Consider the following 19,668-nt stretch of genomic DNA (forward strand, 5'->3'; position numbering starts at 1 on the left):
CAACTGGAAAAGATCTGAAGAGCCAATTCCTGGTAAGGTGGAAAGACTGCTAAAGAAATAAGGGATTTCTATTCTCATATAAATGTTTGTGCACACACTCACATGTCGCCTATTAGTCATTCAATCATGTCCAACTCTTTGCGACCCCATGAACTGTAGCCTTCTAAGCTCCTCTGTCCATGGAATTCTCCAGGCAAGAATACTGGAGTAGGGTGCCATTCTCTTCTCCAGAGGATCTTCTCATCTCAGGGATCAAACCCATGTCTCCTGCATTGCAGACAGACTCTTCACTATCTGAGCCACCAGGAAAGCCCATATTCTATCACTAAGGGAAACCAATTCACATTATCTAACTTCTAATAGTGAGAGTGCAGGGATAACAGATAACCTGGGGGGTGAAGACTTCTCACTGGTTATTCATAGCTTGTTTCCCATGCTCTCCTTCTCTTCCACACACAAGCCAATCCTTCTCAATATGAATATAAAGCCAAACTTCAGGTATCTAAGATAAATCATCTTTAAGGATCCATGATACTAATTCAAGTTCTTTCTCAAGTTCTACCAATCTCTCCTGCTTTGAGGCCTAAGACAATTCAGAAACCTTATTGGTTATGGTGACAGAATATGGGCAGGTCAACAACTAAACCCTCCCATTTCTTTTAATAGCAGGGTTCATGAAAGAAATACAACTGTACAGTTTTAGCAAGTGTTTTTCAAAATGGTCAATTATTGCTAAGCCAAAGTACATTCTAGTAGACTTGCTACAGTAATGACATGAAAGCATGGAGCATCTTTACTCTTTGAATGAAATTAAAATATTTGATTTGCCATCAGAAGAATGGGGTTTAGTGAGGAAAGGACTGAGTTCATGCATCATTATTTATTGAGTAACTTCTGTGCACTAGGCATTATTCTGGGTGCTCTAGGGAATGGAATCATGGCATGTTAGTGGCAGGCCTAACAAATGAGGTCAACAGAGACCCAGTCTGGTCTAGTTATTTTACCAAAATATCACAGCTGGAAATAAAATAAAGTCTGTGTCCTCAACATGTTAAATTTCTTGTTCTAAATCATCTTTACAAGTGATAGATGCTACCATTACTATAGAGGTGTCTAAAACACATAAATCCATGCATCTGTCATGTAAGGAAGGACTTTGCCCAAGGCCAAAGATGGGCAAGAAGAAGGCCACGCAGCAGGTTTAGTTTTGTGACTAGCTTAGTTTTCTTCTTAATTTAATCCCCCAAAAGTGACATAAAAGCACTATCAACTTCACCATCCTGAGTATGCTTCTGTTCTCCAACCTTAAGTGGTCACATTGGACTTAACAACTCTCATTGTTTCCATTGACACAGCTGTTATATCACAAATAGAGTACAATGATTTCATGTGTGGACTATGAGTGTGGGCAAGAGATCTGCTGTCAATAATCCCAGTCTCCCAAACCTAATCATCTAGAAAACTGGGTAAGACCATTATCCATAGGCCTAACTTTTGCCAACCTCTCTCGGGTGAAGTGAAGCAAGTGAGGGCAATGCTATCTCTTAAATTCATGCTATAAAGGGCAAACTGTGGCTCATGGACCAAATCCAATCTGCCACCTGTTTTTGTAAAAATAGCAGAGTTGAATTTAACAAGTACTGTATGGCTCACAAAGTCTGAAGCATTTCCTATCTGGTCTTTTACTGAAAAAGTTTGCTGACTCCCGCTCAAAAGTAAAATATTAATAATGAAGGAATAACAAAAACTTAAGCAGATTCTTCATTATCACAAAGGTGGGCTTCAAATGAAAAGTTGAGATAGTTTGTTAAATACAGTTTCTTAGTTAAACCTATGAAATTATAGTACAGATTAAGCTATAGGAATTTTATAAACATAAAGACTCAAACTGGTCTGAGAACTGGTTGTTCTTTTTCTTTCGAGACATTAGTTGTTATTTTTACTATCAGGCTTGGTGGCTTTGTATTTATGGTTACTTCCCCAGAAGACCACATGCTGTGTTTCCATGCCTTTCTGTTGCCCCCGCCTGCCGCCATGACAAGCACAGAATCTTACATTAAGGAACTCAATGCTGTTGCATGTGCAATAAATTTTAAATCTCTAAAATTTGCAAGCTTCTCTTTTCTTTTAACAATACTGAAGGTTATTCAGGTATTGGAAAGTTACTTTAGCAGACCTAGTTTTGTCTTGAATAGCAGTGTTATCTGGAGAAGGCAATGGCACCCCACTCCAGTACTCTTGCCTGGAAAATCCCATGGATGGAGGAGCCTGGTAGGCTGCAGTCCATGGGGTCGCTGAGAGTCAGGCACGACTGAGTGACTTCACTTTCACTTTTCACTTTCATGCATTGGAGAAGGAAATGGCAACCCACTCCAGTATTCTTGAGTGGAGAATCCCAGGGACAGAGGAGCCTAGTGGGCTGCTGTCTATGGAGTTGCACAGAGTTGGACACGACTGAAGCGACTTAGCAGCAGCAGCAGCAGCAGTGTTATCATGTTAACTGGTATAACATTCCCAAACCTCAGTGTTATTATCTGTAAAAAGAAAAGCTTGAACTGTATACCTTCTAGGACTTTTGGTTCTAAACTCTAAAGGCAAATCCCTTTAGACATCTATCAACTTCTAGGGACAGATCAAGTTTTTGTTGTATTATAATTTTGGTAAATCAAATATTATTTGAAATGAATGCTGCCTCATATGTTGGGTCTCTCAATCTCTTGGAGCACCAATATAACAAAGGGCAATTTATCCTGAAAATATGCAGTAAACATAACTAATCCCAATTTTGTGGTGATGTACCCATGTCTCCATGCAATTTTCCGATTTCAATCCATGCAGAAACAGTTCAATAAGTAGAATGATTGCAACTAGCCTGACATTTAACTTTTATTATATTAGTCTAGGAATAAAAATGTCTAAAATTTTAGTCTGCAGTTAGTCAATAGTTTTCAGTTCAGCCTAGTCTTCCTAAAAATATACATTCATACACATTAAAAAAAAAAAAAACTGCAGCTATCTAGGTTGAGAGCCTTTGGGGTTGCAAAGAGTCAGACACGACTGAGTGACTGAATTGAACTGATCTAGGCTAGTAACATGTAGCTTTTTGAAATCTACTAAGATAAATGAGATGAGGAAGAAGCTAATTATCATGTGGTTGAAGCTGGCATCAAAATAGGGCTCTGTGGTGTTGGAGGACACAGGCAAGGATGGTGACCTTGGGGAGCTCTATAGAACAATCTGGCCAAACGTGACTCAGATTCTGGATATGATTGAAGTTACTTCCAGTCTATGATTCTAATAGTACACTCCACAGCTTCAAATCTTAGAACCCTGTTAAGAAATATACATTTCACAGATCCTAAAGTAAACACAAATTATCCTTTGAATGTGGGTCTCTCCTGCAGACGTGGATTCATAGATAAATCCCCTTGAGATTTGCTGAGCTTTTCCAAAACCAGAGGAGGAATGAGCTATTTATTCTCAGTTCACCCACAGGGTCACTGTTGCCTCATTTTATTCCGGTCCAGTGTTTGACACAAAGGGTGGGGTGGCACAGACACGATCTAAGTGATGCAAACTGTGAAGCAAGAAAATCACAGACCTGAGTGAGAGCCAAGCCTTCCATATACACAGCCTCAATCAGCTGCAAAGGCAATTCCCAGCATGTTCTTTCTTCCAGAGGGCACCACCCTGGATCTCAGAAACATAAAGTAGTTTATAGGTTGTAGAACATGCTCTTCAATTTAAAGCAGAGGTAACTGAGGCCAAGGGAGGTGAGGTGACTGTTATAGAGTTCTAGTGCTAAGTAGAGGCAATACCAGAACTGAGACCCTCCTGTCTACCAATAAGCCCCATTCCACAGACCCCACACTTCCCAGTGCAGAAACAGTGAGAGCCAAGAACTAAACAGATGTGTACATCCAGTAAACATGGCCAGCACTAGATCCTTGATTCTGAATTTTATCGTGAACTTGAAAAAGTTTTCCATCAAGCACATATTGAATAAATGTCACACTCAGACCAGCATCTTGTCCCAAAACTATGCATTTGAAAAGACAGGTAGAGAAACTGTGGTATCTTCAAATCTCCAGGCATAGCTTAGAACAGAAAAGCAAATTTGTGTCATCAAGAAGGTTAAAAAAATATGCCTTTTTGAAAAATAAGAATGGATTTTGCTGGAATAGAGTCAGGGTGGGGTAGGAGGAGTCCACATCTGAGGGTGTTAACTCAGTTTTGTAACTCATCTGCCAAGAGTCAGAGGAAATCCTCAATAATTCAGCAGAGGAAAGTTTGTTGTTGGGTTTTTTTAAGATTTAAAGAAAAACGCATTCTGTGCTTCTTTTCTTCCTGCTCATGTAAGGTTGATCTCAAACAAAAAGCTATGATTTCTTTATAGAAAGAGGGCTTCCCAGTTGATGCCAATGATAAAGAATCCACCTGCCACTGTAGGAGACACAAGAAATGCTGATTCAATCCCTGGGTTGGGAAGATTCCCTGGAGAAGGGCACAGCAACCCACTCCAGTATTCTGGCAAAATCCATTCTTATTTTTCAAAAAAAGAATATTTTTTAAAATCTTCTTGATGACACAGATTTGCTTTTCTGTCTGTCCTTTACAGGAAATCATTATTAAATGATCTTTCAGTTCAGTTCCGTTCAGTCACTCAGTCGTGTCTGACTCTTTGCTACCCCATGAATCGCAGCACGCCAGGCCTCCCTGTCCATCACCAACTCCCGGAGTTCACTCAAACTCATGTCCATCAAGTCGGTGATGCCATCCAACCATCTCATCCTCTGTTGTCCCCAAATGATCTTTACTTACACAATTCATATTACATAAGGAGTTACAGCATTTCTTTCAGCAGAGTTTCCCTATGGATTCCCACAAACACAAATACAGATCTAACTGAATCTTGGCCATCTCCCTAAAATCTTGGCGCAACCATAATCCCCTTACATGCCTGGAAGCCTGACAGCCTAAGTAACTGTTCAGATGTATGTGATAAAAAAGGCAAAGGGTATTTTTCTCCATACCCATTCTCCTATGGTAGTGAACTATAGAAGGAAATTGATAAGGATATTTTAAAATGAAATCCTATTGATTTGAAGCAGAAATTAGGCATCTTATTTTATAATAATAGTGACAAAATCAGAAGCATCAATTTACCTTTGAAACATGATTTTTCTTCTGTCAAAATACTGTGTCCAGTTGGACATCTGGGAAGTTTCTCTGTGCATACTCAGTCGCTTCAGTCATATCCAACTCTTTGTGACTCCAGGGACTGTAGCCCACTAGGCTCCTCTGTCCATGAAATTCTCCAGGCAAGAATACTGGAGTGGGTTGCCATGCCCTCCTCCAGGAATCTTCCTGACCTAGGGATTGAACCTGTGTCTCCTGCATTGCAGGCAGATTCTTTACCACAGAGCCACTGGGAAGCTCAGGATGTTGCTACTTCCTCCCAAAGTGAACACACTAAAAAGGATGACAAAGCACATGAGGCCCGCCTCCCAGGTATCCAGTGGCCGTGTATTGTCACATTTAGAGACACATGCACCCAAACTGGGATTTGAGTCTTATTCGCTTCCCTGATAGCTCAGTTGGTAAAGAATCTGCCTGCAATGCAGGAGACCCTGGTTCAATTCCTGGGTTGGGAAGATCCCCTGGAGAAGGGATAGGCTACCCACTCCAGTATTCTTGGGCTTCCCTGTGGCTCAGCTGGTAAAGAATCCTCCTGCAATGCGGGAGACCTGGGTTCAATTCCCTGGGTTGGGAAGATCCCCTGGAAAAGGGAAAGGTTACCCACTCCAGTATTCTGGCCTGGAGAATTCCATGGACTGTATAGTCCATGGGGTCCAAAGAGTTGGACACAACTGAGCGACTTTCACTTTCCCCTTTCAAATATTCCTAACACCCTAACAACTTGGAGTCCAGCAACATGTGTTGAATGCAATTGTTCTTACTCGCTCCAGAGGGAGATCCCAGACTCTCCCTTGACCCGGCCTCTCCTCTGTGCCATCCAGGTACTATTCTTGCCCTTCCTGTCTCCCCCTTCTCAGGGCTGAAAGCCCAAGCGCTCTTGGCTTGTTACCTCTGCCTCCTGCAGCTGTGTCCTGAGAAGGGCAGCTCTTCGGTTTGTGCTGAAAGCTTTCCTCCATGCCCACATGGCTGTTCTCCTTCCTTGTAAGCATGAGGGACGTAGAAGAAGCACAAGTGGGCAAAGGTGGGCCACGGAGGCTGTGGCTCCATCTCAGAACCAAATGTAATGACTGGAGAGTGGCTCACCACAGGTATTCCTGTCACATGCCCCATACCAAGAGTTTTTTCTTTAAATCGTCACTTAAACTGAGTTACTCCAAGGAATTTATCAAGCTAAGAGCTCTTGAAATTGCTTTTTTGGTCATTATAACTGCTTCAAGAAATTTTGGAAGCTGTTGATACCATTTTCTGGATTAAATATACAAACTTCTCCCAATATGCCTTGCAAAGTCCCCTGCAAACATATATCTTACAGTCAGGACTTTTTGCAGTGAAGACATTACTTTGTCACTTTTCCAGGAGCCATTGGACATAAACAGAATAGGCAGTCACTTCTTTGGACATGATTTGAGAGACACAAGGAGAACTCTCTTGAATAAATAAATTCTCCTCTAAACCTACTTGGTTGAAATCTTTCTGTTCAAGAAAATGACCTGATTGTTTTGCATTAAGATTTTCTTTGTATAAGCATATTCAGATAAAATGCAGATGTCTCAGAGAAACAAGACATTTAGCTATTACCAGCCATTAGCACTTGCCAATGAATGAGACTATCAGATTATTTTCAGAGTAGGTTATAGGGCACTGACTAGGGAGATTTTGACAAGGAGTAGTTATGGGAAATCTGGGTAATTACAAGGAGAAGGCAAGTATGGAGTGAGGCATTAGAAGTCTTCAGATACTGGGCTCCAGAGAGGACAACCCTGAGAATGTGGGTGGGCCCTATGGATAAAACATGCTTCCGCTTTCATGTTTATATCTACCACACATTCTGGATTTCCCCCCTGCCTGAATTATAAAAAAACACCTTACCTAAAATTGAATCACACTATAGAAATGAAAATAACCAGCAAGAGCTTGATAATGTTTAACAGATGTTGGTGGAAGTTGAATTCCATTCACCTACTTATCAAGGTATCTGTCTTTCTTTGTCCCAGCAAAACCACTTGTTTCTTAAAAAAAAAAAAACCTGAATGGATCAAGAATGAGGTCATTAAAATATATTTTTTTTAATGAAAATTAAAGCAAAAAGGAGGTGTGAGGGTTCTTGCCAGTCAAATCAGTTTGCACTTTGTCAGTGAAAGAATCAAAGAAATGTGGGCTGAGAAGGGTGTGCCTTCCAAAAAGGGGGCAGAAAAAAAGGTAACCAGCAATGAAATTTCATCCTTCCCAGAAGCACTAGATTCCCATGAGATCATATCTGCAACCTGATTAGTTCAAGGCATTGATGTATCAGAGTTTCCTTGATTTAATAAAGCTAACATTGCCATTAAAACATCTGTATTATATTTTAGAAAATGAAACTTATACCATAGAAATTAAAGTAAGCAAAATTAAATTTTTATGTGAAAAAGTCTGTCTGTACTGAAAGGAGTCTACAAATAAACTGATGATTGCAAATGTTTATAAAGCACCTTTGAGTTGTGATAACTACTCTCTGGGCCAAGAATAGAAGTGATGAATGACCACTTCATTTATAAAGGAGCCTACAAGACAGCTGCAAGTGTTCATAAAAGAAGTCAGGTTCCAACAAGCCCTCACCCACCTTAAAGAAGTCGAACAATGGAGCTATTGTTTTTGCCAGTCAAGACTCTTCAACAAGATGTTATCTTCATTAAGTAACACGTATTTTTTTAAGGTAAATAAACAGTTCCATTTAGCTGTCTGGATTCCCTAACCTACTTATAGTGCTTGAGTGAGATATTTAAGTATAGAGATTTCTTTTTTTTTCTAATAAATGTTAGATTTCTTAGCCCCTGGCTAGAGAAAACACCCATGCTACGCAATAATAAAAGCATTGACATGTCCATTCACATAAACAACACACATGATCCATGTAGCAAATGCAGTCAATCAATCCTCATTATAGCAGAATTTGTATTTGTAAATTAGTCTACTCTCTAAGATTCATTTGTAATTCCAAAATCAATATTCACAGCACTTTCACAGTCATTTGTGGACGTGCACAAAGTGTGAGTCCTCCAATGTACATTTCCCCAGCTGAGGTCAAATAGGATAACAATCTACTTCCTTATTTCAGCTCTTTGACTGTAAACAAGTGGACTGTGCACAGTCTATTTAGTGCTACACTTTTCCCATTTTTGTGCTTTTCTGGAGGTGATTTCACAGTTTAAAATGGCCCCCGAGTGTAGTGCTGAAGTGCTGTTTATGGTACAAGCACAAGAAGGCTGTGTTGTACCTTATGAAAAAAATATATGTGTGTTAGATCAGCTCTGTTCAGGAGGCATGAACTATGGTGCTGTTGGCTGTAGATTATGTGTTAAATAAATCAACAGCATAGATTAAATATGGTGTCTTTAAACAGAAACATAGACAAAGCAAAGTTATGTAGTGATTGATTACCAAAATGTGACCAGAGGCTTGCAAGAAACTAACCCTGTGTTTCTCCTAGAAACAATGGTTTGATTGGTGTTTGTTAATTTGGTATTTGCAGCAACTTTATAGAATGTAACTACTACAAGTGATGAAAATTGACTGAAATATGCTCTGTGTTTTTAGGTGAGAAAACTAAGACCCAAAGGGACTAATTTACCTCAGTATCACCCATCCTACTGGAAAAAGAGTAAAGACTAAAACTGAGGTGTTTTGCTTTCAAGTCCAGTGACTGTCCGCCTTATGCCTCCTATCTCCAACTATACCTTGCTTATGAACAAAGAAAAGGGATCTCATTTCTTCATTACACGAGATGCATGGATTTACTTAGCATTTTCCTATTGAGAGGACTGTCATTCAAAGTGCCTTTTTTAAAAAAATAGGCATATGTATATGTATAACTGAATCACTTTGCTATATGCCTGAAAGTAACACAACATTGCAAATCAACTAAACTCCATCATAAAATAAACGTTTTTAAAAAACTAAAGCAAACAAAAAAACCCCCCAAGGTGTGTCTTTTCAAGTGTGAAATCAGCCTTAAACTGAGACTTAAAGCTGAAAGAACAAAAAAGAAAAAGAAACCCTATGTGACAATTCAATTTAGATTGTATAATTTTAATGGTTGGGCTATGATGACTCTTGAATATAAGATATAGGAAAGGATAGAGATAAGACTTATTGAATGTATACCAGACAAATGTAGCCTAGTTCCAAATTTTATCTTATAAGAAATTACTCTGAATTTCCGTAAACTAATTTACCTTTTAGAAAAGATACTGGTTTCTACGAAAATTGATCTCATATTTTTTTTAAAGAACAATACCTATCAATTCTGGGTCAGTCTCCAAGGTGTAAAGGTATGGATTCAAAACTTATCTGTCCCATTCCTACTATACAGCTAAAATTAAAAACAAAACCTGATAATATCATGTAACAGCAAGTATGTGGAGTAACTGAAATCTTCATACTTTTTGATAAAGAGTACTACAGCCACTTTAAAAACTGTTTGGCATTTTTAAGGTGAAATATATACTTAATATTTGACAAAGAAATCCCACTCAAAAGGAATGAAAATGTATGTTCACACAAAGCCCTGTATATATGGCAGTTTTATTCATAACTGTCCCAAACTAAAAACAACCCAAATGTCCATCAACTGGTAAGTGTGTCAACAAATTGTGGTCCAGCCATATAATAGAATACTATTCTACTAATAAAAAGAATAAACTACTAATACCAACAGCAACATGGATATATCATAAAGCATTATGAAAAATGCCAGACCAAAAAAGGCCACATAATATATGCTTCTGTTATAGGACAGTGTGGAAAGGGCAAAACTATAGGGGTCAGATCAGTGGTTACCAGGACCTGGGGGTTAGGGGAAGGAAGTGACTACAAAGGAACACAGAATTTTCTGGGGTGATGGAAATATTTTATATCTTTATTAAAACTGACAAAATATTTCTAGGATTGGGTGGAACAATGGTGTAGACAAACAGGAGACAGAAATGACGTCTTTCTGTGGTGTGTTTAAGGGCTTCCCGGGTGGCTCAGTGATTAAGAATACACCTGCCAATGCAGGAGACGCAGGTTCGCTCCCTGGGTTGGGAATAGCCCCTGGAGTTGGGAATTTCCCTGGAGTAGGAAATGGCTACCCACTCAAGTATTCTTGCCTGGGAAACCCCAAGGACAGAGGGGTCTGGCAGGTTACAGTCCATGGAGTCACAAAGAGTCAGACATGACTTAGCAACTAAACAACAACAACAAAATTGTGTTTAAAATTTAGAAAGGTAAAAAAAGTCATTTGCTGCTTTTCTCTAAATTAAGATATAACCTAAATCAAACCCCTATGATTATACAGTGGAAGTGAGAAATAGATTTAAGGGCCTAGATCTGATAGAATGCCTGATGAACTACGGAATGAGGTTTGTGACATTGTACAGGAGACAGGGATCAAGACCATCCCCATGGAAAAGAAATGCAAAAAAGCAAAATGGCTGTCTGGGGAGGCCTTACAAATAGCTGTGAAAAGAAGAGACACAAAAAGCAAAGGAGAAAAGGAAAGATATAAGCATCTGAATGCAGAGTTCCAAAGAATAGCAAGAAGAGATAAGAAAGCCTTCCTCAGCGATCAATGCAAAGAAATAGAGGAAAACAACAGAATGGGAAAGACTAGAGATCTCTTCAAGAAAATTAGAGATACCAAGGGAACATTTCATGCAAAGATGGGCTCGATAAAGGACAGAAATGGTATGGACCTAACAGAAGCAGAAGATATTAAGAAGAGATGGCAAGAATACACAGAAGAACTGTACAAAAAAGATCTTCACGACCCAGATAATCACGATGGTGTGATCACTGACCTAGAGCCAGACATCCTGGAATGTGAAGTCAAGTGGGCCGTAGAAAGCATCACTACAAACAAAGCTAGTGGAGGTGATGGAATTCCAGTTGAGCTATTTCAAATCTGAAAAGAGGATGCTGTGAAAGTGCTGCACTCAATATGCCAGCAAATTTGGAAAACTCAGCAGTGGCCACAGGACTGGAAAGGTCAGTTTTCATTCCAATCCCAAAGAAAGGCAATGCCTCAAGAATCCTCAAACTACCACACAATTGCACTCATCTCACACGCTAGTAAAGTAATGCTCAAAATTCTCCAAGCCAGGCTTCAGCAATATGTGAACCATGAACTTCCAGATGTTCAAGCTGGTTTTAGAAAAGGCAGAGGAACCAGAAATCAAATTGCCAACATGTGCTGGATCATGGAAAAAGCAAGAGAGTTCCAGAAAAGCATCTATTTCTGCTTTATTGACTATGCCAAAGCCTTTGACTGTGTGGATCACAAGAAACTGTGGAAAATTCTGAAAGAGATGGGAATACCAGACCACCTGATCTGCCTCTTGAGAAATTTGTATGCAGGTCAGGAAGCAACAGTTAGAACTGGACATGGAACAACAGACTGGTTCCAAAGAGGAAAAGGAGTACGTCAAGGCTGTCTATTGTCACTCTGCTTATTTAACTTCTATTCAGAGTACATCATGAGAAACACTGGGCTGGAAGAAACACAAGCTGGAATCAAGATTGCCGGGAGAAATATCAACAACCTGAAATATGCAGATGACACCACCCTTATGGCAGAAAGTGAAGAGGAACTAAAAAGCCTCTTGATGAAAGTGAAAGTGGAGAGTGAAAAAGTTGGCTTAAAGCTCAACATTCAGAAAACGAAGATCATGGCATCTGGTCCCATCACTTCATGGGAAATAGATGGGGGAATAGTGGAGACAGTGTCAGACTTTATTTTTGGGGACTCCAAAATCACTGCAGATGGTGATTGCAGCCATGAAATTAAAAGATGCTTACTTCTTGGAAGAAAAGTTATGACCAACTTTGATAGCACATTGAAAAGCAGAGACATTACATTGCCTACAAAGTTCTGTCTAGTCAAGGCTATGGTTTTTCCTGTGGTCATGTATGGATGTGAGAGTTGGACTGTGAAGAAGGCTGAGCGCCGAAGAATTGATGCTTTTGAACTGTGGTGTTGGAGAAGACTCTTGAGAGTCCCTTGGACTGCAAGGAGATCCAACCAGTCCATTCTGAAGGAGATCAGCCCTGGGATTTCTGTGGAAGGAATGATGCTAAAGCTGAAACTCCAGTACTTTGGCCACCTCATGCGAAGAGTTGACTCATTGGAAAAGACTCTGATGCTGGGAGGGACTGGGGGCAAGAGGAGAAGGGGACGACAGAGGATGAGATGGCTGGATGGCATCACTGACTCGATGGACGTGAGTCTGGGTGAACTCCAGGAGATGGTGATGGACAGGGAGGCCTGGCGTGCTGCGATTCATGGGGTCGCAAAGAGTCAGAGACGACTGAGTGACTGATCTGATCTGATCTGTTCTGATAGAAAACTACCACATGCAACACAATGTTAAAATCAGTAACATTTAACTTTAGGGTGCAGAGAGGAAAAACAGGTATCCCAAGAGAGGGGTACTCTGGAACATCAAACCTGTCCTAAATGTGCTTTGTGACCCAATCTCTGTAAGACATGACAAGCATTTTGTTTGCAGTCTGGACAAAAAATTTCTTCTGTTTGATAAGTTAGTCATTTTTAATGTATTGATCTAAAGATTATTTAATAACCAGGCATATTAATAACAGTATAGGAAGTTTCCTAAAGAATACTGGTGCCATTACATTGCCTAAGGAAAAAGAGAAATAAGGACATTTAGAAAGTCAAAAATGTTTACATTTGAATGTAGATAAAAGCCTTTCATCACTGGAAGTTTCTTCCTTATTTTATTAAACTGAAATAAAACAAAACTTTTGCAAACAAGATAAAACTGAACCTAGAATCAATACGTTCCCACTTGTAATGAATAAGTCTGAGAAGCAAACTCACTTAAGGAGGGAGCCCCACAGCTTCCTTGGAGGAGAGGGCTGGTGAAGATGAAGGGGTCCCACACTTCACAGACATACTGGGACAAGGATTCTGAAGTGGTTGATAGCAAGTCACAGTCATGATTTTTTTAGTAGATGCTGCCTGTTTGGATGATGATTTCAGATCTAATTCAGTTTTTTGCCTTCTCTTGACTTTTTTTTTGTCCACAGGATCATCTACAAATAGAACTTGCTTCAAAAGTCTGAATATTTTTCTTGCTTAATTAGATGTGTTAATCGAGAGTGGAAAAAGGAGTGGTAGGAAATGAGCTGTTTTTACTGCTCAAACAGCCCTTCCTTGGCAGCTATGATGAGTGCTTTGGGAAGGTCAAGTCCATAGTGCCTTGAATCTGCATGAAAGCGGGAGATCACATGGGGCCTTGTGATTCCCTGAATGATGATACATATTAGAAGACGACTCAGGATCTAGAAAGGAGTTTGGTCTGGGACTAGGGGATGAGCCTGTCCCCTGTGACCTGTATCATCCAAGTAACCCAAGTAACCCAGATATTAACTGGCCAAGGAATTAGTCAACTGGATGGAAACTGCCTATGCAATTTTGTGTTTTTGTTGAATGCTTTGCTAGTAAGGTCTTAGTAACTGGCAATAAGTGCCAGCGATTTTTCTTTGTAATCGTTTTATAAACAATGGTATTTTTCAAGGGAGCAAATGCATTCACCTTAAAGTCCTAACAGCAGCCATTAACGAAGTACTGCTGCTGCTGCTGCTGCTAAGTCGCTTCAGTTGTGTCCGACTCTGTGCAGCCACATAGACGGCAGCCCACCAGGCTCCCCAGTCCCTGGGATTCTCCAGGCAAGAACACTGGAGTGGGTTGCCATTTCCTTCTCCAGTGCATGAAAGTGGAAAGTGAAAGTGAAGTCGCTCAGTCGTGTCCGACTCTTAGCAGCCCCATGGACTGCAGCCTACCAGGCTCCTCCGTCCATGGGATTTTCCAGGCAAGAGTACTGAAGTGGGGTGGCATTGCCTTCTCCATTAATGAAGTACACTGTAGGCAAAATATAGTTAGAACATCTTGAGTATTCTGGGATTGTCCTAGTTCGTGACTATACCATCTGTTTCTTCAAAAATATCTTTATATTTACCATGCATTCTGGTTTGGGGTTAGAAAAATTTGCTTGCCCTCCACAGATAGCCCATGTAAAGAAATTCCCCACTTGAAGTATTTTTTAAAAAATTAACACTTCTGGAAATGCCATAAAAATTTTTCAAATGGCAGAGAAGAGCCTGTTCAAAGTCTCTCTAATTCTTCCAAGCAAAATGAATCCCCTTTTTCTCTATGCCCAAATGCAGCTGTATTCATTCCTCTGTTACAGCCTTTATTACATTGTATTATCCTGTTTAGTTATCTGTTTCTTTTGCTAAAATATAAATTTAACAACTATAACCATTTTTCTCTTTATATCTTTATTCTACCTATTATACATTAGGTGTTTATAAAATGATTTTTTTTCCTGTATAACTTAAGAAATTTCACAAAGGCCTAATCTGAAGATATAATTACATTAAGAATGCTACAGCATAAACTTCAGCATGAAATCAAAGATAAGGAAATGAGAGCCTGGCCTGATCCAGGTTTGTCCCAGGAGGCCCATTTGCTCCTGGGGGAATTTAGGGATATATTGGGTTGGCCAAAAAGTTCATTTGGGTTTTTCCATACTTGTAGGCCAGCAAGGATTCCATGTGTGAGGGGATTCTATAAGGGGCAAATACAGAAGGTAAAGGTCATCTTGGATCCTATACTTCTATGTTTAATTTTTTTTTGTACCGTATCAAACCAGTCAATCCTAAAGGAAATCAACTCTGAATATTCATTGGAAAGACTGATGCTGAAGCTGAAGCTCCAATACTTTGGTCACCTGATGCGAAGAGCTGACCCATTGGAAATGACCCTGATGCTGGGAAAGATTGAGGGCAAGAGGAGAAGGAAATGATAGAGGATGAGATGGTTGGATGGCATCACTGACTCAATGAACATGAGTTTGAGCAAGCTCTGGGAGATGGTAAAGGACAGGGAAGCCTGGTATGCTGCAGTTCATGGGGTGGCAAAGAGTCAGACATGACCTAGTGACTAAACAACATATCAAAATCAATTACATAAAATAAATTGTATGTTAACATCTTTAGTTATGAAATTTGAGATTTTTCATGGACCATCTCAAAGACCTTTTTGCATGTTTTATCAATATAGTGGTGATCCTTCCAGCCACTCACTTGATGCACCCTAAATCTAACTCAGTGAAAGGCATCTGTCTAGACAGATGGTTCTGAACTTTCATTGGCTCTTAGACTTTTTTTGGAATCTCAATATTTAAAAACTAATACCTCTCCTCCCAAAATGTCCAAATCCACAAGTGTGCTACTGTATGTACAACTTGAAGACTTTTAAGGACTCCTGGAGCTAAGAAAAAGAACTCTTAACTTGCAAGCTATGTACACAATGTTTTCAGCTGGCTGCCAAATACAAATGTCACAGCTCATGTTCAACAAAAGGCTGATGCCCAATACTGACTAAAAGGCTGGCAAGTTAACAGTTTATGTAAGTCAGAATAACAGAGCACTTTTACGTGAAGTATCAAATTCACCTTTAGTTTCACAATTGTCTTTTTCTTAACTGACCTGGTGAAGTAAACTGTTCATACTTTATAGTGGGCTTTTTGAGTTTGGGTTACACTTAACAGACGCTTCAGGCTAATATTAGGCATTAACTTTAACATACATTTACACAAACAGAATGACTCTCACTAATATCTCATAATGTCACCCAAACTTTCCAGTCCCAGATTTAAACATTACTTGCCACTAAACAAGCTTAATTAATGGTGAATGCTGTTCATGCTCCAGCTTGCTATGCAAAGAATGGTTTCTAAGTATAAAGGCAAACAGAATTTCATCACAATAACTACAGCTCTCCCTGTCTCAAGCTAAACATTTTGTGCAGTCATGCATCATACGGGAACAGCTGGGTTAGGTAGTTATAACACAGAATCTCTTATGAGGTTAGGTAATTATAACTCAGAATCTCTTATATGCTGAGCAAATAAAAAGCACAGATTTTTCAAATTTATAGAATTATAGGAAGGTAGCCAATTTCCTCTTAACCACTTTCTTTGAATTAGTGCCCCAGTGCTTGGTACTAGTTATATAAACCAATCAGTATTATTTCTCCCTACACAGTTAATCTCATTGGAATCATCAGTGATAGTATTTAACATACAGATTATCAGATTACTAAATTGGAATTTGGGATGACTATAGTGAGGGTGGAGGGAACAAGGGGAGGGATGGGGACATAGAACTCTGCATACTTAACAGATTCACTGAGTCAGTGGTTTGCAAAACGTGGCCCCAGGAACAATAGCACCAAAATCACTTGGGAGCTTGTGGAAGTGCAAGTTCTCTGGACCACCCGACCTCAGGTCTAGAATTAGAAACTCTGGATGGGCCCAGCAGGCTGAGCTTTAGCAAGATGATTCTGATGCTTGCTCAAACTTAAGGACCACTGTACTCAGTGATTCCTAGCTCCTCGATATAGTTGGAGAATGATCATCTCCAGGTTTGTCTAACAGCTGTAACTCAATAAAACAAAACTTAGAGGCTTCTTTTCCGATTCCCATCTAATCATCTTCCACAACCAGGCCTTGTGGATGGATGTAGGATGCAAGTACCATAAGGAAGAAGGTTAGGTGGGAGAGAGACTTTAGATAAAAGCAGATAAATGGTGGTACCTGTTCCTCCCTTCTTTAAAGAAACAAACATCCTCACAAAATAAGAAAGTCCCAGACTTCCCTGCTGGTCCAGAGATTAAGACTCCATCTGCCAATGCAGGGGACGCAGACTTAATCCCCGGTCTGGAAATATCCCACATGCCGTGGAGCAGCTAAGCCTGCGCTCTAGAGCTGTTGCTTTAGAACCCGGAAGCCACAACTACTGAGCCAGAGCACCTAGAGCCTGTGCTCGGCAACAAGAGAAGCTGCCACAATGAGAAGCCTGTGCACCACAGCTAGAGAAAGCCCAAGTGCAGCAATGAAGACCCAGCACAGACGGAAAATAAAATAATATATTTTTCACTAAAAAATAATAACAAAGTCCCTAGAAAGAGACATCCCTAAAAGGATCTTGACTCCACTAAATGCTTATCCCTGAATTCCACTGAAATTGTTTGATAACATAACTTACAGGAAGTTTACTTAGTGTTAATATCTGTGGTTCCTTTGTGGCCTGTGAACCTCTGGCCATGAAAAGGAATGTTTGAAATGGATGTTTCTGGGATACCACAAAAACCTTACAGATGACATGTGAGCCATGGGTTATGATGACTCTGGAAAACACTACAGTAAATACTTGTCTTAATTTTCTCACACAAGTGAAAACAGATGCTTGGATTGAATGGATGATTGAGAGCAAGTGTTATATAATGCAATTCACCTGACAAATTTAGGGTCTTCTAAAACTAAATGGTCTTCCTTGTAAACAGCTAAGAAAGGCACCTGAAAGTATTTGAGAAAGCACTGACACATTGGTGAAAAATTTTGAAAGTGGGATTTCTTGCCAAGAGTATGTGGAGAAAGAATTTTGACTAGAATATGAAATATTGTTACTTTTTTAGGCGATTCAAGGATATTTTTATTAGTTATTCTGGTGATTTTGTTGTAAAATCAGTATTTTAAATTCAAGTTACCGTTCCCCAAACAGGATAGGAAAAACAGTGAAATGCTGTCTATGAAGAGTTTTGCAACAAGGTTGTTCTGTATAAGAGCAAGACCATAAACCACACATACCAATATGTCAATCAATAAGAAAATCAATGGTGAATCACACCAAATTTAGTCCATTCTAGGACTTTATCTTATTTCATATTTATTTTTGATTTGTATTACAAGGAGAACAGGCACACAGTGTAGCATGGCACATACCTGTGTAAGCAGCAACACCTAAGTTTATATTGTGGATCATTATTACTGTGGAAGGAATGATGCTAAAGCTGAAACTCCAGTACTTTGGCCACCTCATGCGAAGAGTTGACTCATTGGAAAAGACTCTGATGCTGGGAGGGATTGGGGGCAGGAGGAGAAGGGGACGACAGAGGATGAGATGGCTAGATGGCATCACTGACTCGATGGACGTGAGTCTGAGTGAACTCCGGGAGTTGGTGATGGACAGGGAGGCCTGGCGTGCTGCGATTCATGGTGTCACAAAGAGTCGGACACGACTGAGCGACTGATCTGATCTGATTTTTGTGGATCATGGCCAAAAATGTCTAAAAGCCAAGAGAATATATAGTTTCTATGGCAGAGATAGTGGAAGGTGTTCTAAGCACAAGGATGGGAACATTGAAGAAGACATGAAAGCAGAAAATGGGAGGGCTAAAAAGAGTGAGATGAAAATTTGGAAGTCATCTGTTAAGTACAGCAAAGAAAATAGAGAGAAATCGAGATCAAAGAGGGAGACTGGTATGTGGAAATGATATGAAATGCCACAACTGTAGTCCAATTGTCAATTAGAGGATCCTATTTCATGGGAACAGTTGACACAGAAACTTGGTTTCATGGCAATACTGGCTACCAGTCAAATGAAGAGAAACATGGCATTTGAACTGCAGATCCAACTCAACCCCCTGGAAAAGGCAAAGTTCTCTGCAAAGTTCTTGAATATATCAGATACCAATAGCTATCCTGGAACAAAAATAAGGAACAAATAAAAAAGTTACCTTACAAAATAACACTATGATATCTGGCATTTATCAAGCATATGTTATTGCCACACGTAAAGGGACATACTAACTTATACCATAATCAAAACCATTTAAGGGCTTCCCTGGTGGCTCAGTGGTAAAGAATCTGCCTGCCAGTGCAGGAGACATGAGTTTGATCCCTGGGGTGGGAATATCTCACATGCTGCAGAGCAACTAAGCCCATGTGCCACAACTATTGAGACTGTGTTCTAGAGCCCAAGAGCCACAACTACTGAAGCCTGCATGCCCTAGAGTCCATGCTCAGCAATAAGATAAGCCAACACAATGAGAAGCCTGGTCACTGCAACTGACCAGGTTCAGTCATTGCAATTGAACCCAGGTTCAATCCCTGGGTCAGGAAGATCCCCTGCAGAAGGGCATGGCAACCCACTGCAGTGTTCTTGCCTGGAGAATCCCATGGACAGAGGATCCTGGCGGGCTACACTCTGTGGGGTCACAAAGAGTTGAGTACGATTGAAGTGTCTTAGCACACACATATGTGGTATTAAGACATAATATGGTTTGTCCAATCTGATATGCATCAGTTCAGTTCAGTTCAGTCGCTCAGTCGTGTCCAACTCTTTGTGACACCATGAATCGCAGCACGCCAGGCCTCCCTGTCCATCACCAACTCCCAGAGTTCACTCAGACTCACGTCCATCAAGTCAGTGACCCCATCCAGCCATCTCATCCTCTGTCATCCCCTTTTCCTCCTGCCCCCAATCCCTCCCAGCATCAGAGTCTTTTCCAATGAGTCAACTCTTCGCATGAGGTGGCCAAAGTACTGGAGTTTCAGCTTTAGCATCATTCCTTCCAAAGAA

At 40.2% G+C, this 19,668-nt stretch overlaps 1 protein-coding gene across 19 annotated transcripts in view; it reads right to left on the reverse strand.

Moving 5' to 3' along the window:
• ABI3BP (ABI family member 3 binding protein) overlaps positions 1-19,668 on the reverse strand; it is a 298,503-nt gene that overhangs the window by 261,869 nt on the left and 16,966 nt on the right. The window contains exon 1 of one of the 19 annotated variants that reach the window (XM_055567944.1): positions 16,842-17,552. The exons of the other annotated variants lie outside the window; for them this stretch is intronic. Within the exon in view, the coding sequence (XP_055423919.1) occupies positions 16,842-16,872 (31 nt within the window). The 5' untranslated portion in view covers positions 16,873-17,552. Of the gene's footprint in view, positions 1-16,841; positions 17,553-19,668 lie in introns of those variants that run through there. 19 annotated transcript variants of the gene reach the window in all.

This window comes from Bubalus kerabau, chromosome 2 (genome assembly GCF_029407905.1).
Source record: "Bubalus kerabau isolate K-KA32 ecotype Philippines breed swamp buffalo chromosome 2, PCC_UOA_SB_1v2, whole genome shotgun sequence".
In the NCBI taxonomy this organism is placed as follows: domain Eukaryota; kingdom Metazoa; phylum Chordata; class Mammalia; order Artiodactyla; family Bovidae; genus Bubalus; species Bubalus kerabau.